The following is a 26612-nucleotide window of genomic DNA, read 5'->3' as shown; positions in this document are numbered from 1 at the left end:
GGCAGCTCTGGGTCTGCTCTAAACAAGATAATACAGGACAAACTATTTATCTGTCCTGTATTATCCTGTGTAGAGCAGACCCAGAGCAGCCCCAGTGTAGCTAAAACGAACAAGCCCTATATTGATATTGGGTGTAAATAACCTTCGTAGATTTACGCAGCAGTGCGCAACAGTGAGACTCGTGTTTTTCGCACATGCAAAGCGGTTGGTGAAGTACAAACGGTCAAAACTCGAACAATTGCTGTTACATCGTGTCGATGATATCACGTTTAACTGAGGTACTTTGAAATTTATTCTAGAGTCAATTTTGTTCTATCATTGATGAATTTTTAGTACTTATTAATATATAGTTAGATTTGAATGCCGGTTAACCTCAAATTATTCGTTCATATATAAACGTGAAGAAAATCTAACTTTTAATTGTTGTTTTAATTTTTTTTCTTGCTTTGAGGTATATGTTTATGGGTCTTTTGGTATTGCAATGGAAAAGGAAAATGTAATTTGCGTCAAAAGTGTCGATAATCTAAGAACTATTTTTTGTTGGTTATAATAGCAAGATGAACGAAACTTTGCTGCCTCCTTCACCGAACTGGTATATAAACAGTATTTTTGCTTGCTCGAGACGCAGAACTCTGGCATGGGGTGCCAAGAATTTTATCGTTATTGCCAAGCAGAAAGAGGATAATGATACTCTGCAGTATTCTATCATTAAAGATCCTACTGCTGTTTACGACAAAATCACCGCAGTGGCTTTCTGTCCCCAACCTCATAATTCAGATGATGCAACTGATCCAGAGTTATTACTTTCTGCGAATGACGATGATAAAATTAGGATTTGGAATGTGGACACATTAGAATTAATCATGGAATTCTCATTTAAGAATGTAAGTAACAAGGTGTGATACAAAAGAAATTAAACGTAAAAAAGAATATATTTTTATTAAAGATAAGCATCTATCTTTTTAATTATTTCTACTGTCATCATAATTCTTTACGTTTGTTAACACAGGGGAGCAAGTCAATAGTAGGAGTTGACTGGTCAACCAACAATGTGGCATATGCAGTAACTTCCCAGGGCTTTTTAATGTGTTGTAACATACAATATGAATCATCCAAGATAGTGCCTCTGGGAAAACTAACGGCTACATGTTTGGCATGTTGTCCTCATGAAGAAAATCTTGTAGCGATAGGTGCCAAAAGTGGATTAATTTATGTTGTTAACAAGGAAACAATATTGTATAGATTGAGAGGACACAATGAGGAAGTAGTTAGTTTATCCTGGTGTCCTTCTGCCATGAATGTAATAAGTGCAAATGACAAGAGGGATCTACTTTTAGCTTCCGGTGGAAAAGACAAGTGAGAAAACTTTTATTAATATTCACACACTCTATGTATTAATGTATCGAACTAATTACTTGATTTGCGAGCATTGTTTTAATCAAAAATTAAAGAATAGATATTTTCAGACCATGCTGCTATTATATTTATGCTTTTTTTGCGTATAGATCCGTGTTTATTTGGAGAGCTGGTAGAGACGGCAGGTACGAGATGGTGATACATTTACCAAACGCGCCAAACACAAATTCCTTTCAGCAACATAAAAGCAAGCTCGGTGTTAAGGGCGGAGTTTGGACTGCAGTGTGTTGGGCAGAGCCCAAGACACTTCTGACTAGCTCAGTCTGGGGGGAACTCCTTTCTTGGGACCTCTCGACGAACGTGAACACAACTGTTAACTCGAACAAAATCAAGCCTTTGCACACGTTGATCCATGCATATCACAGTAGGGGATTGTTTTGCATAGCCACCGAACCTAGAAACGATATGTTGTCTGATAATTGGAGAGCAACTTCTGAGTAAGTATTATTCGCAAAGTAAACTTCGCAAATTACAGTGAAACAATTATTGAAATTTATCGCGTAACACTTTAGACTCACGGTCTGGACTTTGGCGCAAGATCGCTGGATTATATGTTGCAAGCAGAACAGCGATCCTGAGAAACCGCCGATTCTAAAGTACAAGATTCCCACACAAGCGGGATTTGTCTATTGCATGGCATCCTGTCCCATCGAAACTTCGCGCATTGCGTTCGGCGTGGGAGACGAAATGCTGCGTTTGTGGAACTTGTCTGAATCTCATACAACAACTTTCGACGTTATCGCACATTGGCAGAAAATAAAGGGCAAAATAAGGACGGTAAGAAATTGTGGAAAATTTAAGAGATTTAAATTTATGAAAATTTTAGAAATTTAATAAAATTAAATTTTGATTAGATTTGAGAGTTGTTTCCTAGAAATATGTTGTTGCGTTAAATAATATTGAAAATAAATGTTACGTCAGATATCGTGGTTCCCTGATGACGAATCCACAGTGGCGTTCGGCACTTCAGAGGGTCGTGTTGGCATATTTGAAGCAATCGGTACTTTGAGCAAGCCACCCATATTATTCAGGCAGTATCATAGAAACATCGTTTACAAGATCGAATGGGTTCAACTCGAGTCAGAATATTATTTGTTTTCCTGTTCGGAACGGGAACTGGTAGCGTTTAAGAAATCCGAGCCGGACGCTGGTAAGAAAATATTATAACACTCGTTGTTCTCTCGCAGTTTCGTTATTGCAACTTTTGTTACAGAACCTATGTCTATAATAAAGAATGGGTGCACCGAGTTTTCTTGGAAATCCAATGTGTGCTTAGCGATCGCACTGGAAAATGGGTAAGCTTTATTTAATATTTTAATAATTTATTTAATTAAAACATGGTTAAAGAAGCGCCATTTTTGTTCCTTTCAGATCGATAGTGTTCTACAATCAGAAACTGAAGAAACGCGGCAGCACGATACATATCGTAAGAAATACAGTGAATTGCTTAGTGTGGCACCCCGATAGTACAACGACGGATAAATGGATGTCGCCTAATGCAAACTATTTGGCCGTTGCCTCCGATTCGGAAAACATAGTAATTTATGATCTGTCAGAGCTGATACAAATTTTGAAGGCAACGGACACCGAGGACACTGCGCAGAGCGATCATGACAGTGAAGAAGATCGCAAGACGTTTAAGTTGGTAGCGTCGCTAAAAGGACATTCCGATAGAGTGGTTTGTTTAGCTTGGTGTCCGCATGTCAGCGGGCTTTTAGTGTCCGGCAGCTACGACGGTACCGCGCAAGTAAGATATTATTTTTTATGGTTTCACACTTTATGCAACTAATTTGCGTGAAAATAATATTTGTCTTATTTAAGCTCTAAGTTTATTTTACGATATTTTATAATAATTTAAATATCCGCGAAACGATTGTTATATTACTTTCTCTGAATATTATCTTCTAGGTGTGGAATGTTGAAAAGCAGGAATTGTTAAGCACGTTCTCTGGTCACGATGGAACCGTTCTGTCCTGCATGTGGAGTCCCCTCAAACCTCAATTTATAATAACCGGCTCCTCGGACTTCACGATACGCATATGGGATTACGGCGCGACAGCACAGTCGCCACGATCTGCTGTGAAGAAGAAGTACAAGCCATTAAAGAAAATTCAAAGTAAAACGGACGATTCGAACGTGCAGAATGGTTTGAACAGTCTGATGAGTTCCATTTCTCTTACCGAACGCACAAGTAAATAGACAGTATTTCAGGTATAATTGACACCAATAAATAATTGCATTGATAATAATCGAGACTTTTGATTGCAGAGTCTGAGGTGTCGCTATATAAGAAAAAAGAGAAAAGATGTTATTTCAATAGATACAATAAAGCAGTAACTAAATCTAAGCTTCTGGATTTCGTCAAGACCGACATAAGAAAGAATGAAAATCAAGAAAATTGCACTCTCGCGGACTTATCGCTGTTTTGTGAAAAGAAAGAAGATTTCATGACACTCATCGCTGCAGAGCGTAAGTTTACTTTATATGTATATATAATATATATTATAATTTTCATTTTTATTTATTCGCGCAGAGTCAGCGCAAGAAGATTTAGACGCCATTACTGAAATGGCTGTGTGGTGTAACGGAAACGAATCTGGATACATGTCTCTGGAAGACAATCTGCGACGTGCAGCCAAGAATCAGAAACTGAATGACTTTTTGGTGTCACTCGCGCCGAACGTTTCCACGAGGTGCGTACAAAGATATTTTTTATTTCAAATGTGCGAGAACACGAAATTGATTGTACGATTTTACAGAATGTGGAGGGAAATGTGCGAAGCGTACGCGCACCAGTTAATAACGCAAAAGAATGTGGAGAAGGCGGTGTCATATTTGCTTTGCATACACAAAATTTACGAAGCTATCGAGGTATTTCTGAATGTCAAGATGTTCAAGGAATCTTACGCGCTCGCGAGATGTAGATTGGATGCTGAGGATCTGATTATGAAAAAAATATTATTGAGTTGGGCCGAATGGACTATTGGAGTCGGTCAGCTAGAACAGGCAGCTCACTGGTGAGAATTGATTAGTCACTTGATTATCAACAGTTATTCTAGAATTGCATTCGTAGTATCCTAATAAAATATGTTCACAATTCGGTGTCATACAAACTACTTTATAAATTAAAAGTAATTGTTAGTTATGGAATTTCCGTCGAATAAACATTTGAAACGTTATACATACACTAGTTACATAAAACTGGGACAGTTGGACAAGGCGACGGAGGTCCTCGCTCGTCGTAAAGATGTGTGCTGCTTGGAACTGGCTTCTGAATTAGCGTTTCTAAACGGCGATGAAGGATATGGCGTATCATTAATTACGGAAGCAGTGAAACGTGCTCTCGTCAAATCAGACTGGTCGAAAGCGCGCGCCCTCATCACGGACGTTCGACAGCTTCAGGTACATGTAATAACGCGCTATGTGTATACAGGTATGTGCCACAAATGGAACAGTTAATTAATACTAACATCTTCTTTGTAGTATCTAAACGTGTACGTAGATGTTCACGAGGCGATTATGCACTCGTATGGGAAACGGTCCGCGTTGGATTTATTGCAGACATGGCTCCAAGGACAGGAAAACGATAGGGTGTTGCAAAGTCTTGAAAGAGAATACAATGCCTCTTATTACGAAGCCTTGTGCAAGGACGCAATTATTAATATGACTTCGAAAAAAGAGACAATCAATATAGTGGTAAGATATAAAACGGAAATAGACAATATGTTCTTGTCAGATACGATACTCATTGCTCATTACCCGGTTTCAGCACTTCAGCACCAGTTATGAACTAGCTAAAGCGGTTGCGTGCAACTCAAAAGAGACCCGATTGAAACATATAACAATGGCATTAAGCATCGTGTTTGAGGACGAAAAGATATTGGCGGAAAAAGGAGCGAAACACGGACTAAGGGCAGACGAAAGATTCTTCACTTATATTCTCACAATATTGGACAAGAAACCAACGGAAGAGTCAGATGACAACATTTACGCAAAGAGTGATTATTTCGTGTCGCAAAGTATACGTGCGTATTTATGCGTTGGCATTCTGGACTGGATGCTGGATTATTCGGATCAACTATCAGTTAAGGAAGAGACACAGTTAACGCAGCTGGTATTGAATTTGCTGACCGATGCCATAAGTGACATAACTGTGTTTTATGAGAATAAGTTTAATGAAACCGATCAATTGGTTCAAAAACTTACGGATTTCACGTGTGAGTTTTTTTTTCAAATTAGAACTTACTAAATTTAATTTTTATAGTTACATAAAGCAATGCTTCAATTTAATAATACTTCTTTATTATCTTATATATATAATTTTCTTTACATATATATTTTACAGGTTCACCGAATTACAATGAAGAAGAATATAATGTGCAGATCGGAGAAATAGAAAAATTAAAAACTATTGAAAGAAGTTTTAAGAAGGAACGGGTTTGCATGCCGAATCCTAGTATTGTTTTCTCCAAGGCTTGCTCAGTTATCGACCTACTACGTAATGAAATGAACCAATTTCAACTTTTAGATTTTTTACATGAGTTGGTCGAAACAGAAAAGATAAAGCCATTGGAATTAGAAAACAATTTATTAGTAAAATTAAAGTATCTGTCTAATGTTATAAAAGAAGGTACATTAGAAGAATAAGTTTTAAGAACTATTAAGAAAAAATAACAGCGCGATTACTAATAATTTTATAAAAGAAAAATAGATTTAGTTATTTTTATATAATTTTTTTGAATTTTTTTGATGTAAATCTTATAAAATACGTTATAAAAATACATTTTTTTCCTATCAAGTATGAAGTTTTATCTCCTTAGAAAATTTTAATCCATATCACTGATGTGTCATCAGCTGATAAAGTTAAAATATATTAAAAGAAGTTAAATCTTTTAAATTGTTACATTACATAACAATATTCCAAATGCACAAAGAAAGATTCTCTTTAGAAAAAAAAAGAAAATCAAATCTCTAATCTAGTACTTCAGCTTGCATTTACTCGCCAGAAACATAGTTCTCTATCACTTCCAGCACAGATGTAAGGCAGTTTATAATGCCACGTCATGCCGCCGACTAACTGAACCTTTCCGCACAATATCACTTGTTTGGATTTTAAACTGAACACTTTCAACAAATTATCCGGCCAGCCAATGCTCGCGACTAGATTTTCGTTCGCCTGCGAGAACTTTACCATTAAACCACCTTCCAAGTGAAGCGTGCGCTCATCAAGAGGACGGCTAAAATTAAAAAACAAAGAAAATACATTCGATGAACAGTTCATAAGAAAGATTCAAAGTTAAATTTCAGATTACCTAGGTCTGGAAACGTCCCAGAGCAGCAATTCTCCCGCAGCCATCGATACAACTTTTAAAGGATTGGGCCCCCAGTCTGCGGTAGTGAGAGGAACAGTGCCGGAATCTAGGGACATGATAGCCTGCTGACTTCTGACATTGTACATGCGTATTAAACCGTTCTTTTCTGCTACTAAAAGCTTCCCAGATTCTTCGCAATGCCAGCAAACGCTCGTGCCGGGCGATGTCAGGTAAAACGTGGACACACACTTCTGGTCCTCCTTAATTGCCCATAATTTACAGGTGTGATCATCGGAAACCGATGCTAACAATTCACCTTCTGGTTCATAAGAAATTGCGTTCGTGTAATCCTTGTGTCCCTCTAAAATCTTCAAAATATTTATCATTGAGCTGGATATACAAAAACTATATTTATGTAATATTGTAGATATTCTCACCTCGTACATATTAATGTCATTTAAGTTGCTATTGTACAATCTGATCTTGAAATCCGCACCGGCAACACAGAATGTGAGGATCTTGGGGACAACACTCAGGGAGGTCTCTGGACTCCAAGCAACTGCGTGAGGTCTAGTATCATGGTGAAAAGTCCTGATAGGATTGTATTCCATGCCCTCCACACGGTCATCTTCATCCTGTTATTTGACAGTGACATTTAACTTCATAAAATGTAACTACAATTGTACATATTTCATTTTTACAAATTATATTTCTGTTTACATTCCGTTCAGAATATGCTGTACACAAGTTGTCGTGTTCAATTATAATTTAAAAATGCTGGTACGGACCTGAAATCTAATAGTACCGATGACAATTTCCTTTGCGAGAGCGATGCAGACTAAATGCTGCGACCATTCGTACGGCGACAGTTCCACGCAATAAATCCGCTCGAAGAAATTCCGTTTGAAAGTAGGCGGCGTGGTGACTGCCTCGTCCATTATCGCTTCTTCTCTTTTCCTCCGTCAATACGTACGTGGGTGCGCGCGTAAAAACGGAACCGGCATAACCTATGAAACGCGCTATATGACACAAGTCAGTTTCGATCGATCGTTTAGCTGGAATCAATTGCACGATTTAAATAAGCGCGAAGGTGATTTGTCGTAAATAAGTTGAAATACAATTCGCCGTTCTACTCACCGCAGTTGCGAGCGGAAAGGGAGCATGTGTACAAAACGTTCGGAAGGATCGGGTCAGGTTAGATCGTCGGCGGCGCCGATGCCGTCGAGAGGGCGCAACCACAACGCGATCGCATACGCGATCGTCTGGTCAGCGTGCTGTATCTCACTAAAGTGTGGAGCTTGCTGTGACGAGCGTATGCACGCGATCGTCGCACTACCGCGTGCCGACTAGATTTCCTCGTGGCGAATCAGGTATGAATTGACGCGCGACGCAGTCACCGCAGAGCCTCACGCCGTCTACGCGGCCGACGACAAGCTCCGTCTCGAAATCGCGATCTCGCAGGCGAGGTGAGTACGTGCAAATTCTATCAAGGCAAAGTCGGCGCGTACACCGCAACAAGCTGTTCCGTCCTCGCATGACCGCCGCGTGTTAACCGAAAGTCCGCACGTAAATATTTTCCCCGTAAAGATGGCATCGTGCGGTACCACGCGACTTTTTTTTTTACCGCTCGCTCGTCCCCTCGCGGTTACACGAAGCTTATCCCGCGTGAGAACGGAATATTTATGCCGGCTCTGTAGGAGTTAACACTATGTTACGGTGTCTTGCATCATCTTTGCAATATTGCATATATTAATGTATACAGTCGATTCTAATGCAGTTGTAAAAAGGAATTTATTTTGCTGTAGCTTTGAATAAAAAAACTAATGCGAATATGTTTGAATTGTTACATAAATATTTTTCAATGATACCATGTGTTCCAATTTCTAATCATCTGAGAAAAAAATTCTTAAGCAGGGGATATCTTGTTAAGTGTATACATATGTAGTTAATCAACATAAAAATAGAATGACAAATATTTCGTTCTATTTTTTTTATTTTTTTTTCTGTTTCCATTTATTTTTGTTGAAAGTAAGATTAAGATAAAATAGCTGTTAAAATATTCTGCATGCAATAGTATTATTTATTACATTTTAAATTTGTTTAATGAACATATTAGAATACTCTGTATGTGGCAAGTATCATTTATGAGGGAAAATCAAAAAGCAAAGGGATACTTTTAATTAATATTGGAATTAAGAAGTTTCTTTATTCGATTTTGTAGCATTATGTCTTAAAACTGTTAAATTAACATTCTATCTTGCATTTCAGTACATCAGGCAGAAATGGAGTTTGGAGCGGGCGATATTGCTCAGATATCAGCTGAACTGGCCAGAGTGGTCGAGGTGATGATGTCACCTAACGTACCTCAGCAGCAGCGTCTGGAAGTGTACAATGCCTGTGAAAGATTTAAAGAGTCCTCCCCATTGTGCGCGCAATGCGGCTTGTATCTGGCTCAGAAGTCACCAAACAGGAGCTCAGTAGTGCGCCATTTTGGTCTACAATTAATGGAACATTGTGTGAAATACCGGTGGACACAGATCTCGCAAACAGAGAAGATCTTCATCAAGGAGAATGCGATGAAGCTGCTTCAGGAGGGCACCGAGCCGTTGCTGCAGGAAGAAGCGCACATAAAGGACGCATTGTCGCGCGTGGTGGTTGAGATGATAAAGCGGGAGTGGCCTCAGCAATGGCCGACGCTGCTGGTCGAGCTTAGTCAAGTCTGCACGCGAGGCGAGAGCCAGACCGAATTGGTGCTGCTGGTATTCCTTAGACTGGTGGAGGACGTGGCGCTCCTGCAGACGCTTGAGTCTAATCAGAGGAGAAAGGACATCTACCAGGCGTTGACTACGAACATGGCAGAAATCTTTAGCTTTTTTTTGAGACTGATGGAGCAACACTTTTCGGAGTTTCAGAAGAAAAGTGCCTTAGGACATACGTCCGAAGCCGCGGCACACAGCAAAGTCGTCCAGGTAAGTTTTCATACTAAAAACATAGAAGAAAAAAAAAGAACTCGATACCTGAGCGAATGAAAATCTACATTGCGTCGCTGTTATTAACAGGTAGTGCTGTCCACGCTAACCGGGTTCGTCGAGTGGGTCTCTATAAACCACGTGATGGCCGAGGATGGGAGATTACTGCAGATACTGTGTCTCCTGCTCGGTGATCCCATATTCCAGTGTTCCGCCGCCGAATGCCTGCTGCAGATCGTGAATCGCAAGGGCAAAGCCGAAGATCGAAAGCAGCTGATGATTCTGTTCTCGGATGAGGCTCTGAGGTTTATTTACACGGCGGCCACCGCTCCGCCGCCTCTCGCCGGACCGACGGATTTCCACGAGAATCATTATCTGTTCCTGAAGAAACTCACACAAGTAATTAAACGCGCTGAATCGATCCTGAATAAATCGCGGCAAATTTTAATATTCCCGGAGAAATGATTGTTATTCGTGCAATTGCTATTTCAGGTGTTGACGGGCATGGCGACGCAGCTGTGCATTTTGTGGGGGAAGGACGACGGCTCCAGCATACGACCGACGCACTTCAATCTTTTCCTAGACACTGTCCTCACGTTCACCATGTACCCGAGTCTCACGCTCACGCATTTAGCGAACGCAATCTGGGTGATGCTGTTCAAGCACGAGCAAATCAAAACGGACTCGCTTTTGCTGACGTACGTGCCCAAGTACGTGGAGCACACAGCGCCGAAATTAATCCGCGTCGCGTATCCGCACAGCAGGCAGAGCAACGGCATGACTACGTATTGCCTCGTCGATTACGATTCGGAAGAGGAGTTCAATGTGTTTCTGCATCGCTTCAGAATGGACTTACTGGAAGGATTCAGAAATGCAACCATGGTGGCGCCTTTAGTGACATTCACGTACGTGCAACAGTGGCTGACGGCGAAAATCAACAAAGGCATGGCCGATCTACAGTACAAGAGCGATCAGAACGATCGGGAATACCTGGAATGGGAAGCTCTTGCGCAAGCGTTGGACTCCGTCGTGTCCAGAATTCTGTTAATCAACGAGCGGCCGAGCGTGCAGACCGGCCTGCAGTTACTGGAACTCTGTCTGGGCTACTCGCCGCAGGATCCCTGGCTGCTGTCCGCGCTGCTGTCCTGCATAAGCGCGCTCTTCGTCTTTCTGTCGATGTCGACCGGCGCGATGACCATGCCGGGTGTCGCCATTCTGCCGCGCGTTCTCGACAAGATCTTCGCCGCGCTGGTGTTCGAGGCGCCCGGCGAGAACGAGCGCAATCGCTCGCGCGCGACCAAGAACGTGCGGCGGCACGCGGCTAGTCTCATGGTGAAGATCAGTCTCAAGTATCCGCTGCTGCTGCTGCCAGTTTTCGAGCAAATACACACGATGGTGCGGAGTCTGACGCGAGAGCCGAGTCCGCTGTCACGAATCGAGAGCGTCGTGCTGTACGAGGCGCTGCTTCTCATCTCCAATCATTTCTGCGATTACGAGAGGCAGACGCGATTCGTCGCGGAAGTGATCGGCAACGCGTCCAGCAAGTTTGTCACGCTGGGCGCGGAGTGGTTCAAAGGACCGTTGGAACTCATGCAATTTGTGGGGCTGGACAGACCGCCGGTTGAGAATATACTGGAGGACCCGATGCGGTGCAATCGCAGAGATCTCATGATGTGCATTTGCACCGTGCTGAGTGTGGTGAAACGGTGCTCGATCCCGGAGGATCCCGATCGCGCTGCGCGTGGCGGTTTCGTGGCCGCGCTCAGTGAAAGCGGCAATCCTGTTTATCGAAATCCCGCCACGCCCCACGTCGTCCCGATCCTGCCGACGCTCTTCGCGCTTCTGCGGACGATGAACGCTCTCTTCAGCCCTGCTGCTCTCGCTGCCTTGTCGGAGGTGACATAATTGACAAAATGCTATTAATATTACATATAATATTATGTACAATAATTTGAAATTTTGCCTGGAAATGTGTTTAAAACCTTAGACACTCTATAATTTGCGACAGAATTCGAGATAGAAATCTATTTATAAGTTTATGTGCCATAATACAGGAAGCATTTGAAAAATCGGAATATATTTTGTACAAAAGTTTTCTATTCACAAAATTTTAAATATATTTTGAATTCTATTCAATAATTTTTTGTGGAACAAGTTATTGAATATTATTTTTATTCCAGGGTTACAAGAATGCTCACGGCCTTCTAGAATCGGAGAAGGCAAACCTGTTGGGCGTGAATCTTACCAGCGACAACACCACCGAAACAGATCAAGCCTCGAGCACTTGTCTGGTTCGAATGCAATCATTCCTCAGCACGATTCACGATCATTGCTACCATATGTTGGGTAGCGGCTGCCATATGATCGGTCGTGATTTCTACCAGTTGCCCGGCCTCGCGCCCGCGTTGTTGAACTCAGTTTTCTCGAATATGGAGGTAATGTAACAATGTTTCGATTGAAATTCACATCGTACATTCTCTCGGACCTCAAATCAAGAGATGCGTCTTCGTGCTTTTCCAGACGATTCCGGATTACAGACTGCGCCCAATCATTCGTGTGTTCATGAAGTCGTTTATATACTCCTGCCCGCCGGCTTTTTACGAGAGCGTACTAGTACCTGTATTGGCGCACGTGTCCACACACAGTGAGTGACACAGATTAATTGTCTCTATTTTCGCATTTTTCGTCAAACAAGCTCGAACGTCCTTGTATCTCGCGCGTTTTCTTTCCAGTGTGTCACAGATTAAGCTCAAAGTGGCAATACATCGCGCGTCTCTACGAATCTGGCAGTCTGGACGAGGAAAACACCGACACGCAGGAAGTTATCGACGACATGCTCAATAGAAATCTAACCAGAGATTTCGTAGATGTGCTGAAAGTGGCTTTGGTCGGCGGCGCCGCCAGCGACGCCGCACCGCCGGACAGCATGGAGGACAGCGGAGGAATGGCGGTGGATCCACCTCTTTCGCGAGGGAACAGCATCGTCGCCGAGGTCGTCAGCGAACTGGGGGCCTTCGTCCTGCGCCACCCGTCCACATGTCACAGCGTCGTCTTATGCGTACTAGGGTAATTAAATATTTGGAGAAATAATTGTAAAATTATGAAAAATATACATCAATTTAAATTAAATTAATTTATATTCAAGTTCTGTTAAATTAAAAATTAGTTATCTCCGGCGTATCTTGTCGACAATGATTCATCCGTCGCATTTTAGGGCGCTTGCGTGGAACGACTCGAACGCGAGTCTCAAGGCTACGATGTTGACCGGGCCCGTGGTCCGGGCGCTGGCAGCCGACGGCAGTCTTACTCCCGCCATGGCGGCGCACATCATGGTTGCCGTTCTCCAAGGTCTGCAACTGCACGGTCAGCACGAGGCGAACCAGGGCTCGCTCATCACCCTCGGCGCGCAGGTTTACGAGTGCCTCAGACCCAAGTTTCCTAATATCATCGAGGTGATGCAGCATATCCCCGGAGTCAATCCCGTTGACTTGCAGCGCTTCGACGAGAAGATGGCAGTGGTTAGCACGAAGGGCAACAAGGTTGAAAAGGGAAAGAAGGACCTCTTTAAGAAAATTACGAATCAGGTAGGCAGCCGCGACGTATCCAGACGACGTTCGCATAAATTAAACTTCAATTGAACTTGATTTTTGTGATTAATACTAGAAAAATAAAGCTGTCTCTTTAAAGAACGAAGAAAAATGGATCGTTAAATTCATCTTTTTATAGCAATATTAGTACAATCAAAGTCATATGTGATTGTATAAAAAATATTTATTAATGGTCAAAAATAACCTTCTCGTTTTCTTGTAATATGTAAAATGGTGAACTTTCAAGATTTATCATAATTTCTTCATTGCTTTCTTGTTTCAAATAATAACAATCGATATTAATGCGTTTTTTATAGCTGATCGGCCGAAGTGTAGGTCAATTGTTCCGCAAGGAAGTGAAAATAAACAATTTACCGCGAATAGAAGTGTTCGGCAAGCCTCAGTCGGTGCGTGTGGACGAGATCTCGAAGAACGCCGCCGATACGGGAATAACAGCTCTGTTCGCTGGCCCTACGTAGCAGACAGTTTTAGAAAGCCACATTCTGCATCGCTGGTCTAACTCAATAAACAATTATAAATTATTGTAAAAGTGTCTCTTCAGAGATGGCCATAGATGCTGGAGAAAGAAGCGCTCGTCCCTAATTGCTGAAACAGAGCGCTTCTCGCCGGAAAAGATTCACTGGTTCTGTGAACTGTGTCTAAAGCATTCGAAGTGTCACTACGCGATTGCAACTTGTAACAAAACCTGCACACGTTGCTTCTCATTTCATTATCACTTCGAGAGATGCTTTCACATTTTAATTACCGTTCGAAAAATTTTCGAATGCACGCCACAAACGAACGGTAATTAAAATGTGAAAGCATCTCTCGAAATGATAATGAAATGAGAAGTAACGTGTGCAGGTTTTGTCACAAGTTGCAATAGTGTAGGAAATCGAGATGATACTTGAGAAATCCTCGGGCACGCCGTGCCCTCACTCAATCACTAGGTGCTTCAAATTAATAGCGAATTCGACTGGCGTGCACTGGCATTGCCGTTACTAATAATCGCCGTTTGATCGCTCACACTCGATCGCAATGATGGTAAAAGAAACAAGGCTAACTGAAAGTCGGGAGGAAGCGCATTTAATGTGCGCCCAGTCGAACTCGCTATAAGTCTCGGATATAAATGATAAGTACACGTTCGATTCATCATGGATATATCTACACGCGTGACTGTCACGAGTTTTTTCTGCACTTTCCTCACTCTGAAATCAATTGTGAACATTTCAAACTGACGAAGATGCAGCACGCAGTTTGGTGATATAACGTGTAGAATAAGTCTTCACATTGCGCGTTCTGTCGTTACTCTTTATTTATTGTAATTAATTTTAAAGGATGTAAGAGGGAAAGCACGAGAGCTCGATCGGTCTCGATCGGTCTCATTGACTCGGGACCGAGTCTTCTCGATGGAGATGTTTCGGCGCGTTATCGTCCCTTTAATCGTCCATTTTCGATCGCGCAGAGAGCAATTTCCAGAAGACTTATACATCACAGAACGTTCGTCTTTTACGTACGGGAAGGCTCAACGGGGTTGCGAAGGGAGTGAACAACGGCACGTGATGGACTATTGTGATAAGGATAACGCGTAGTTAAACTGATAACAATTTTTAACGGTGTATATTGAAGCGAGCGACTTAAGAAAGTCGCTCATCTCGCTACTTTATGCAAATGAGGAAGAAAGCAAAAAGACGCGGCACGCTCTGCGAAGAGCCGAACCGAAAAACCGTAGTATGTTCCACATTCTTTTTCCTTCCTTTTTTTTTTTTCCTCCTTTTTATGAAGCTATGTTTCTGAAGTCCGCAGTGTCTACAGCAAGCTAGATCTGCTCTCTTTAGCTGCGAGCTTTCCAAATCTTATCGGTACTTAAAACCGAATGCATGTTCGCGGTTTTTGAGGAAAAAAGCTAGAAATTTGTAATTCGGAAGGTGCAGCCAGACGGAGCAAATCTATTGTATTATAACGTCCTAAGGATTTGGAAGTATAGTTTATTACATCGGTGTCATATATTTATACATATAAGTATATACATATTGTACAATAAAATCTGATAGCGATCTTTACCAGAGTAGAAGAGAATGAATTGTAATCGCTCGTCTATACATATATATATATATATATATATGTATGTATATATATATATTTGTTTCGAATGTTCATATTATATACGATTCGTTGATTTTTTCCAAGGCATAGATCGACGCCGAAAAAGTGTGCGACGCCACAAAGTAATGTCGATCAACGTCTTCCTAACAGCCGAGTTTTCTCGCGAAGCAAAAATCGAGACTGGCTGGTACAATTGATGAAATTTACACGGCACTATATATTTACAATGCGAATCGAAAACGGCAGTTTTAACTCGAGAATACGCGATCTGCGCGGGAGCACGCGACATTTGTACATTACGATTCTTAATATAAATGCGAATAAACGACGATTTAGTGCGTTGGAGAGTGTAGGCGGCCGATCACCCGTGTAGTTTGACATGCAAAACTCGCGGAAACGCTCCAAGAAATTCCGTGTATCTAGAATATTAAATAAGTATGTTTTTTTAAGACGAGAGAGGAGCGTCTCAAACTCATACACGCACACACATACACACACATACACACCCACACGGGTTGCCCTACCAAAATTTTACTGTCGTTGCAATATCACATATCAAAAACGTTTTAGTCGATTTTTACAAACTCTTTTTATCTTCTCGTTTTCCCGTTCGCCTTCTAGCTCGACTAGAATGCGTTCCGTGCTTTTTAAACAATTACGATTATATTTAATTTAGTGTCTCGCGTGCACGTTTGCTTTTTCGCAAGGCCTTGCACGGCGCGGCGCGTTGAAATTCGTAGATTCCTTCATCGTACGCTACTTTCTCAAGCATTCCACCGCGTTTTTTTTTTTTTTTTTTTTTTTATTCTTTAGTGTGCGATTCGTAGATCATGTGAGAAAAGTGGTCATCAATTTACAAATTGAACAAAGACAGGATTCCGTCGCAATACGAGACGGCTTCGTATAAAAGCATTTAATTTTGTATCAGTGGAACATCGGCGACGAAGGTGCAACAAGCGTTTCCCTTCTGTCGCGCCGTTTCGCGAAACGAGACAAGCTTGTACAGAGTTAAGGAGCGTTAAAAGCTGTCCACTCGGGTGGATTCATTCCAATGCTTTTGGAAAGTAGCTTTCGATGCTCCAAACTGTACAACGGGAATTCTCGGTATAAGCACGCATTGCCAGTTTTACGTAGCGTGTCGTAAAGTGTTTGAAATTTCTCTCTCCCCCTTTCTCGGTGTCGCGTCGGCGAAGACTCGTGTACGCCATCGCGCGAAAACAATGCACGTCTAGCATCGTCGACGTGAAAGTCGACACGATATATATGGCACGAGAAATCAATTCAGGATGATTAATTAATAGGATAATCAATTCAGAATCATTCAGGTATTACAAAAAGTACCCGCTTGCTCCAGTTTCAGTCATCGTTGACTGGCAAAATTATGTACATCATTGAATTCAAAATGACGTTGTTTTCACAGTGACACAATTCATTCTTTATTATCGATAATTTGATCTATTCAACAACATCACATTGCACACTTACACAATTCTCAGTTAAACATGCCGAAAGTATCGAGTACTACTCGGATGGCTTCATGATTAACGTTCATACATACACACACACGCGCGCACACATACACACGCGTAGATATATGTGTATGTGTGTGTAACAAAGAAAGGATTGCGACATTTATGACGTTTATGAATCTGACAGTTATCGATGCCAGGCGAGAGGGCGGCGGAGAATCACAAGACCTGGCTGGCGTTTTTTGTACGTCAGCTCGAAGTGAAATCAGTTATGATCTTGTATATATATATAATATTGTAATAAAGAAATTGCATTGACAATAATGACATGTACGTCAATATATAGAGCCTGGCGTCTCTCTGTCTTTTCCGTAAGATTTGTGTACGTTCCGTAAATATACAATTTACATTTTATTCGACATCTCGTTAACGTGTTCTGCCCCTACCACAAATTGACGAAACGTAATGCACGCGAAAAGACCACCGTGGGCTTATCGTACGCTCTCGACGCAAAAGAGGAAAACTAATAATTGACTGCGATCTTCGAGGAGACGATTGACATTAAGTTTCACGGCGAATCGAAGCGATACATTACGAAGTAATTTCTGTACAGCACCCATCGAGCGCCCTCAAGCACCCCCGGAAGGGATGCTTCAACATAGAAATCATAAATACATAACAGCGTATATTTACATGCATGCCGTACACGTGACACTGTTGCGTTCACACGGAACAATATCTCGTTTAGTTAGACGCTACTTAAAATTACAACCACGATTAGAATACTTGTGTCGATATAAACGCGTTACTTCCGGACATCCAATGTCAATCTGACCGATACGTCGATACTCGCATCGTGTATCGCGCATACGAACATCGTGTCTCAAGTTCCTGTGTTAGCGCAGTCTCTCGAATGAATCCTCGAAAGCTGAGACTTCTCAGATTTTCAGAATGCGCGAGTATACAGATATACACACATACACAACATACATATATAGAAATACTATTCCTACAGCATGAAAAAAAAAAAAGAAAGTTCCATCGAACGCGGTATCGCTTATATCGATTAAAAAGAAAATGCAGTAAGATACTCTTTGGAATCCGACGTAGCGGGTATATTTTCGTTGCGGATCGTTCATTCGATTTGCGGATTTTGCGAAGCTACGTTTGTGGAATGTGTTACGGCATAATTTCTTGCGGCGAGTGTCGCATCTACGGCAAATTCTAAGCGTGATCCGCGCGCACGAAACGCACGCGTTCGCTACCTGAATCGTTACTTGAAATCGGTCTTTGGTAAAATCATGTTTCATCATTTGCGATCGCTCCGAGACGAAAATTTCATCTTCGTTTCACACATCAGATTAAGCTTGTAACGTTTTGCCTTGCTTCCACTTATGCATGCGTTACAATATCAAAGAGGAAGACAAAATTGTAAAAATTTACTCTCTCTCTCTTTCTCTTTCTCTCTCTCTCTCTCTCTCTCTTTCTTTTCTATCACTTTGTAAGTTTTATTTAACGGGGTAAATCGAGCTTCGTTGACTTTTTATCGCGATACACTTCGCTGTTGCTCTTAGAATATCGATAATAGAATGCCACATTAATTTGTCAGAGTTGCAGCACGAGTGTTTATCACTATCGCTTGTGCTGTGAGAAATAATCGTTCTTTCGAGACTCGACGTTTAATTATACATATATATATATATATATACACATACATATTCGCAAAATTCATTCACGACGTATACATACACATATATACAGTGTCCCGTAATCTGCGAATCAGGATATAATACGAAATATATATATATATTTATATATTACACAAATACATATACACAAATAATTTCCATTTCGATGCTCGTTAACGTAAAACGCTCTTAAAAAAGACTCCTCCGTCCCCGACTTAGTTTTGTACTCAAGACAAAGGCAGATCTCGGATAGTCCTCCGTGATATATATTTTCTCGCGTTGTACACATCGTTCAATATTTACAAAAATACAATAATAACATCTCTCGTTAATAAATATCTTTCGTTAGTTTGAGCAGTCAACGAATAAGGCGAGTACATTTCTCTCAGTAGCGCGACTGCTACTGTTTGCAAAAATATAGCGCACACACACACACACACACACTCACACACTCTCTCTTTCTTTCTCTCTCTCTCTATTCACAGACATCTCTCTATCTGATATTTCGGCCTGAATCGATTGCCAGTATCGAGTCTGTCCACATTTGGATAGTTTCTTTTACACAATTTCGCATCTATTAAAAAATTTGAGTTATTAAATTATAAAATATTTATCATAAATCTATTCGCAATTCTTTAATTTTTAATTACTTCGTTAAATATATAGCATTGTTAAAGAAGAATGCATCTATCTTTCAACAATATATAAATGTTTAATGAAATATCTGAAAGTGAAAGGTAAAAGGGTAGATTACTGATATTTAATCACGTGTTACCTCAAAATTCAAATTGCAATAAATATCTACATCGTCCGCGAGTTAAAAGCGCGAAACATCCAAATATTAAGGATAGACAGGCTCTATCGATCGATGCAGGTTACAAATAGTGTCAAATGCGTTCGTTGCCGAGAATACCGGCGCAATCGACGTTTCAAGCGTCGATTCCGCCGGCGACCTGCTTCTTGCCTATCAATAGGAACACATCCATGTTATCCTTTCCCTTCACGTAAACCTGTCCGCGCGGTTCGAACTCGTATCGTTCCGACAGGACGTCCAGACAATTACTGGCAATCTGAATCCTTCCGGCGACCCCAGTGGAGTCCATCCTCGACGCTATGTTCACCGCGTCGCCCCAGATGTCGTAATACAGCTTGGTGGCGCCGATCACGCCCGCCGTCACGTCGCCGTAGTTGAAGCCGATTCGCAGGATCAGCTTGAAGCCCAACAGGTCCCGGTTGAAGTCGTATATCACCTTGTGCATCGCCACGGCGAAGTCCAGCAGCTGGAACAGATGCGTGTACTCGTGCTCGCTCTGCTGCCGCACCTGCGGATTCAGGCCGCTCGCGGCCATGAAGGTGCTGCCGATCGTCTTGATCTTCTCGACGTTCGCGAACTCCGGCCTCTCCAGCAATTCGTCGAAATCGCCGATGAGCTCGTTGAGCACGCGCAGATACTCCTTGCCGCCCAGATACGACTCGTCGTACAGCTCGTTGAAGTTGACGATGCTGGCGAAAATAATGCCCACGGATTTGTGATTCTGCGAGTATTTCGCGGTGGTTTTCAGCTGGTCGGCCACGTACTTGGGTATGATGTTGTGCAGCAGCCAGTCCGCCTGATTCTTCATCGATTGGACGCGCGTCTTGTCGCGCGCCGCCACCGCGTTGCCGTGGAAGCACAGCCGGTAACTGATCTCAAACTCGCGATTCAGAAACCAGACCAGAAACAACAGCAACATCATATCCAGATAAATCTCGGAATTGTACAATCTCTCGTTGTACGTGGCGCGCCAGGCCACTTCCTGCTGCGCGAACGACGAGGCGGCGAGATCTCTCGTGGCGCTCGGCGGATCGCTCGGCTGCGTGCGATTATCGCTAAGATTCCCCCGCTGATACGGTGATATGTGACTCACCACGAGGCATACGAACAGCCCGCCGGCGAGGGTGACGAGCAGATTCTTCATCCAGCAGTTGAGCTGCGTGAAGTTGCAGAAGTGCACCAGCCCGACGAAGATCAGGTAGCTGTAGTAATACTCGAAGTTGCTGAGGCGCGAGCTGTTGCACGTGAAGTTGAGCAGGATGGAGATAATCGGCAGGCCGACCAGGATCGCGCCGCACGCATGCCACGGGTACCAGCGTGAGAAGAACTTGAAGATCCTCTGCGTGAACGTCGCGTGTGCGGTGTTCGGATAGAGGAGTTGACGGATGCAGAGCGACACCGCGATCACCTGGACGGTGATGGCGAGCACCGAGAACGCCGTGTAGTAAGCCGACTGCTTGCACAGCAGGAAAAGCGAGATCGTGATGGCCGTGTAGACAAGAGCGGATATCAGAATGTCGAAGTACGTGTTGAATCTCGAGGTCGCCAAAGTGGGCGGATTGTCGCCGATACCCTCGCTGACCTTGTGCGCATTCTCCCGGTACTCCTTCTCCATCTCTTCGTTCCTGAAGAAGAGAGTGACGCTCGAAAGAGGCGGCTTGACGAAGTACGAGCGCTGCGAGCTCACGTTGTCCTGGACGCACCTTTAAGAATCTCTTCTTAGACAGATTGGCCTGAATAGAATTCATCAAATTCTTCCTACAATCTAAGCTCACCTGATCAGTTGGAGATCGGATTGCTTCCGTAATTTATGAAAGCACGCGCCGAACGTGTCGGTTACCATCGGAGGAAACGGATAAGGAGGCACCGACGATGAGGGCTCGTGAGTGGAGTTCAATGTTGAGCTAGAAGTGTAATAACCGCTGACTCTGTGTCCCAACAGATCACCCTGGGCCATGCCGTTCATCAGAAACAACTGCGAATCGTAAGAAAAAAATGTGTGAAGCGGTCAAAAATATATGAAAGGAATGCTAGTTTGAGGAAAAAAAAAATACCTGCTGTTGAATACTACTCCGTCTGCTGTTGCTCTTGATTCCAGAATCTTTCCTACTGCAAATGGAAGAAGCGTGACTAATCGGCTCTTGACCAGATAATAAAGGACTAGAAGGTACAGGATTCGGATCCATTTCGACACCGTTGTTCAAAGGAACCTGCGGATCGATGAGTGCAAACTATATTTAAACGTTAATATACTGATAATTGTGAAGAATACACGAGCGATAAACCGCTGAGCGATATTGTTGCAGAATTTTTTAAGTAATGGCCAAAAATCTGGATAAATTTTACTTATTTTAGCTGTTTTATTTACCTAATTTTTTTCATTAATTTATCTGCATTTTATATGAAAATGTAATTTCAAACATCTCACATACGAAATCTAACAAGTTTGACAGCGTGAAGAAGAAAAAGTCAAATTTGGATTTCACATGCTCGATTTCTCTCGAATTTTTATCTGCGACGCCCTCAGCGATTTACCATTTCGATATAAACGGTTGGTAGAATAAAATCACTAACCCGCCTAAATCCATTGCATTCCTGATAGGTTTGAAAATCGGGTTTCGCTTGTTCCATAGCGATGTTCCTTCCTTCTTCTATCTCGAGCGGTGTCATTTCCTCGGTCGTTCGCTGCCTCTGCAGATACCTCCACGGTTTATTCCGCAGTTTCTTCTTGCCGTAACTAGCGGTGGACGTCGGGCTCTTGTTCGAGTCCTCTTTCTCGTCCATGGTGTCCCCGTCGTTCTCAGAATCCAAGATACTAGGCAAGGAGTTAGCCTTCATCCTGTAGCTGCTCGCATTGGTAATCATATGGAGATAATGATGCCGCGGCTTAGCCTGCTGGTTGCACGACGCCAGACGACTTCGCGACTGCAACAACGGCGAGATACTCTTGGGCGACGTGATGTTCGTGATAAATTGATTCACAAAGTCGGATTTGCGGGCTCTGATGAAGTAAGTTTTCACACCTGAAACAATAAGAGTTCGCGAGCGAATTGTAAAATTCAGATCTTTCTTTCTTTTTTTTTTTTATATGATATTGTCTTATTCACCATTTAATATTTCTCCGTCTTCTGTGATATATTGATCTCCCAGAAATCTCAATGTATTCTCACTTAGATGAACGCGGCCGGGCTTTCCCGTGCTCTCCAGTTTGTTCGCCAGGGTCACGTCGTTCGACCACACGTCGAACTTGAATCTCTTGGTGCCCACGAGTCCGCAGAGTACGGTGCCCGTGTGCACACCCACTCTCATGTTCACGCCCTCTCGTCTCTCGATGTCGAACTGCTTTATCGCTTCGATCATAGCTGTTAAAATGAACAGCGGGCAAATTGAAAACTATTTGAAAATTAGAGCTATAAATAATTTTTGTGAATTATCGTACAAAAAATTATACAACGTTATACTAGTTTTGTGATTGAAATTATCTAACACTACCTAGCCCCATTTCTATGCAGCATTTGGCGTGATCGGACCTCGGCTCGGGACACCCGCTCACGCAATAGTAGCAGTCCCCCAGCGTGGAGATCTTCTCGCATCCGTGATGCTCGCAGAGATCGTCGAAGCGTTCGAAGAGATCGTTGAGTATGCCGACCAGTTCCTCCGCGGTTTTGTTCGAGCTCATCCTGGTGAATCCGACGATGTCGGCGAACAGGATGCTGACGTCCTCCATCGAGTGCATGTTGAAGGGGCGAAACAACGAGCGGATGTCGGTATTGTTGGACGGTATCGAGCCCTTCTTCAGAGAGTCCTCCCGTTCCCTCTCGCGCTCGCTCTCTTCCATGAGCCAATCCGCGACCGTCGGCGGCATCACCGAGTGTATCATCTTCTCCTTCAACTGCTTCTCCACCTCCAGCTGTCGGCGGACCAGTAGGGACTGGCCGACCTTCATGAATGTGCCGCGCATCCTCACAAAGGTCATTATCAGGATGTGCAAGCCTATCAAGTGGATGCAAATCTGCATCAAGATCCTTATCGCGAGATTCGTGGAGAAATTAATATCATCGGCGAACATGTTGTCGCTAATATAATTATCTATAGGCGATACGGTTGAGACGCTCGAGTTTAATCTCGTTAAGATACTCGCGTCGCTTAGAGCGCTTTGCATTTTTTGAGCCATCATTCGGTGCTCCGAGAAGCTTGATCCCATGTTTATTATGTTTCTGCCTTCGTGCGGCGTCGACGTCGCCTCCGTACTGCTAACTGCTATAGTAAAATCACTAATATTACGTATCACATTCTGTAGACCAGCAACAATTGAAGGATCCTTTAAAGACGAGGGTACGGGTGCCGACAATCTCTCCCCCTCCGCCGTCGCGTTGTTCATTCCTATGGTACTATCTTGCGCGACTCGTTCGCTCGCGTAGAATCTCTGTCGTGCGTCACTCGAGCCGTACAGATAGGCAGTCAAGAACTCAAACATGAACGAGTAGAGCGTAGATATTCCCACGCAGGCGTAGAGCGGCATCGGTAGCACCGTATAAATAACTAATAAGATCTCCGAGCACAAGGCGAAGTGTCCGACCTGAGTCAGACCGCCCATGTGAGGCGGTACCACGGCGAGGAAGAGTAAGGACAAGAAACAGAGCATGAACGCGACTCCTAGGGAAATCGGCTGTACGTAGGATTTGTAGTAATCCGTATACGTCAAATAAAGCACGCCCGACACCATGGCGCCGACAATACCGAAGGCGCCCGCTATCGCTGCCCATGTTGATGTACTGTTTTCTATTCCAATTATCACAAAATACACCAGCCAACATAAGGACACCAGAAGGATATATGTGAGAGCATATCTGCAAGAAATAATAAACAGTCAGAACCGTTTTTTTTTGTTTTTTTGTTTGTTTTTTTGTTTGTTTTTTTTTTTTTTTTTTTTTGACAGAAGAATGAGAATACAATAATAAAATCATGTAAGTAGATTCATAACACATATTAATGTTCATAAATATGCATGCGTATACGAATTGTGTATTAATATTACTAACCGAAATCTTAATCTAATTTGAGGAAAGGCACTTCTTCTATACTGCTCCTCGAGAATTTCCGAGTCGAATCTAGGGTTCCACCAGGATCTTGGGGCAGCACGTTCAAACGGCACAGGCAGATTGACACCGCAGCATCCTAAGCCCTGACCACTGTGTGCCAGGTATGTCTGTACATATGGTGCCAGAGATATGTGAATCTCATCCTCAGCATCTTCACTATCATCCTTAGCTCTGGTAAAGCTGACAGACGAGCCACGTTTCCGATTCAAATCAGGAGTCATATTGACGATCGAATAGAACTGAAAAAGAAACAGTAATATTTTAAAATTATTATGGTAAGAAATCAATTATCTATATTAACTAGAAACAGAAAAAATATTTAAAATAATTTAATTAATTTAACTCATTCAAGAAAAATATATGTATACTGCTGATAAATTTGATTCTATTGTCTGGTCATATGTTGTAAAAATATTTAAAATATTAATATTATTTTTTAAATATATTATTTAGAATGTATATGTCATTTTATGAATTAAGGAAAATTTGAATAACACATGTATCTATAAAACAATAGTTCTATTGAATGTAGTCTTATTATGCAACTTAAACTATCAATATATATACTGCTATTCTGTTACAACTTCAATAAGCAGCTGCTACTAATAATACTGTATGCTACGCCATTTAACAAATGTTACCAATGAAAACTAACGATTCTTACAATATGCATGTCTTTACCATTCTCTTATATTATATTACCGCAAAGAAAAATATAATTCTAAATATAGCCATAAATATAAAATTTATATAATATAAAAAACACTTTTATGACATTTATTTTAAAGCAGTAGGATTAAGCTGAAATAATTTTGTAACAAAGCAAGCATTTTTTACTATATAAAAATGTGATTTTTATAGAAATTAATGACTACAAATGCTCCGCAAGGAATATTTTTTATGAATTTCCTTATTGTGCGCGCACAGTTAGATTGTACCATAATTGTCAACTTCAATGTCAATTCATTAATTATTATAATATCTTACAACGCAAGTGAAACGTGAGATTTGAAACTGACAACCCGCCAGAACTTACCGTCAGTTGTTTTATTTCGGTCAAGGGCGAAAACGCCGAAAAATTTGTGAAATCATCCTCCTTAATGACATCGAAGGATCTCGCAAGAATCAGCTAGTGTCACAGAACACCATTTTTTCATAGCTCTTTTTCAACGGTACCGTCGCAGAGATACGGGCAGGTCTCAGTAAAGCTGACCTCGGAATACACGGACGGCGTGACTGAGTGAATTGTTGTGGGTGTAAAAAAATTACGCTTTTTTGCCGAGACTATTAAAATATTCTCCACTACGATATCCCACGGCCATCTTAAACCCGTCAATGCCATCGACGGAGATGACGGCCGATGACAGCGCCTAAACTAAAACTCTTCTCCAGGCATCCAAACGTCAGACGGAGAATTGTTACTAAATCGCTAAAAAAAAAAGATTATAAACTTTACTAAGAAAAAAACTAGTGTAAGTTATAGCTACGGTCGACCGATAGGAGGCGCAAATATGCACTAGGCGATACACAGGGTCGCAAGATATCGACTCTCGATAGATCGAGAGTTAACGGATCGATCTATGCGCGCGCCACCGGATCCGCCGAAGGATCGAGAACGATCCGGAATCTTCCCCAGGAGCAGGACTATCCGAAGAGAAATCCGGTAAAGCACTCTGTAAAGAACCGGCGATAGAGTCAGTCGCGTTTAGAGTCGTCGATAATTGTCGTGAGAATAGATCTAGTCGAGTCGAGCGATATGCAGTGTAAAATGTATTAAGGCAAAGTAATAAAGGCCATTCTTCTTTCTGGTAAAAGTGATTTATTCATACACCGCGTTTACATTATTATTGCTGTCGGTAGCCAATCGGAGCACGTGGTTTAAATTAATAAGGCTAACGGACATTTTGAACGAGAGAACTCAGTGCTCCGACCGTTACAAATTATTGCTAAAAAGACTAGCTGGATTCTTGTCCAGCCGGGTCGAGCCGCTTGTCGATTAAAACTAGTCGGAGAACTTTCAGTATTAAATTCAGAAGTGGGATTACGGGCTCAAAAACCCGCGTCGTGTCGGATAAGTGAAGTCGGTAAAGAAGAAGTTGTCGTGTCGTGTCGAGAAGAAAAACGGGCTCAAGAACCCGCGTCGTGCCGA

At 42.3% G+C, this 26612-nt stretch overlaps 4 protein-coding genes across 7 annotated transcripts; 2 read left to right on the top strand and 2 right to left on the bottom strand.

Moving 5' to 3' along the window:
• Nucleotides 1-12: 12 nt before the first annotated feature.
• LOC105677520 (gem-associated protein 5) lies at nt 13-6215 on the top strand. The gene is made up of 16 exons (XM_012376198.2): nt 13-278; nt 554-884; nt 1010-1356; nt 1506-1853; nt 1929-2193; nt 2338-2566; nt 2630-2711; nt 2788-3163; nt 3325-3607; nt 3685-3885; nt 3950-4109; nt 4176-4433; nt 4608-4818; nt 4900-5112; nt 5186-5633; nt 5762-6215. Exons 2-16 carry the CDS (start codon nt 558-560, stop codon nt 6061-6063), a joined length of 4050 nt encoding a protein of 1349 aa, XP_012231621.1. The 5' UTR covers nt 13-278; nt 554-557; the 3' UTR covers nt 6064-6215.
• Nucleotides 5697-8006, bottom strand: Nup37 (nuclear pore complex protein Nup37). 2 transcript variants are annotated; one of them, XM_012376204.2, is made up of 5 exons: nt 7866-8006; nt 7517-7735; nt 7166-7363; nt 6729-7096; nt 5697-6653 (listed from the first exon to the last, which is right to left on the bottom strand). In XM_012376204.2, exons 2-5 carry the CDS (start codon nt 7664-7666, stop codon nt 6401-6403), a joined length of 969 nt encoding a protein of 322 aa, XP_012231627.1. In that variant the 5' UTR covers nt 7667-7735; nt 7866-8006; the 3' UTR covers nt 5697-6400. The 2 variants fall into 2 exon arrangements, with proteins under 2 accessions (XP_012231627.1, XP_012231626.1); XM_012376203.2 differs by having other exon boundaries at nt 7517-7747; nt 7866-7997.
• Ranbp21 (exportin-5-like protein Ranbp21) lies at nt 7256-17273 on the top strand. Of its 2 annotated transcripts, none has more exons than XM_012376199.2 (9): nt 7256-7398; nt 8997-9697; nt 9788-10096; nt 10190-11593; nt 11878-12132; nt 12218-12341; nt 12430-12763; nt 12912-13281; nt 13602-17273. In XM_012376199.2, the coding sequence occupies exons 1-9, from the start codon at nt 7338-7340 to the stop codon at nt 13761-13763; spliced, it is 3720 nt and encodes a 1239-aa protein (XP_012231622.1). In that variant the 5' UTR covers nt 7256-7337; the 3' UTR covers nt 13764-17273. The 2 variants fall into 2 exon arrangements, with proteins under 2 accessions (XP_012231622.1, XP_012231624.1); XM_012376201.2 differs by lacking the exon at nt 7256-7398 and adding an exon at nt 8052-8194.
• On the bottom strand, nt 16172-25837 carry Ac13E (Adenylyl cyclase 13E). Of its 2 annotated transcripts, none has more exons than XM_012376196.2 (8): nt 25500-25837; nt 24404-24702; nt 22854-24211; nt 22469-22723; nt 21936-22384; nt 21416-21592; nt 21137-21336; nt 16172-21064 (listed from the first exon to the last, which is right to left on the bottom strand). In XM_012376196.2, exons 2-8 carry the CDS (start codon nt 24682-24684, stop codon nt 19477-19479), a joined length of 4308 nt encoding a protein of 1435 aa, XP_012231619.1. In that variant the 5' UTR covers nt 24685-24702; nt 25500-25837; the 3' UTR covers nt 16172-19476. The 2 variants fall into 2 exon arrangements, with proteins under 2 accessions (XP_012231619.1, XP_012231620.1); XM_012376197.2 differs by having other exon boundaries at nt 21416-21571.
• Nucleotides 25838-26612: the final 775 nt, after the last annotated feature.

The sequence above is a fragment of the Linepithema humile genome, chromosome 2, assembly GCF_040581485.1.
Source record: "Linepithema humile isolate Giens D197 chromosome 2, Lhum_UNIL_v1.0, whole genome shotgun sequence".
NCBI lineage: Eukaryota > Metazoa > Arthropoda > Insecta > Hymenoptera > Formicidae > Linepithema > Linepithema humile.
Note: the sequence above shows the minus strand (reverse complement) of the source record. Positions and strands in the feature narration are given on the sequence as shown.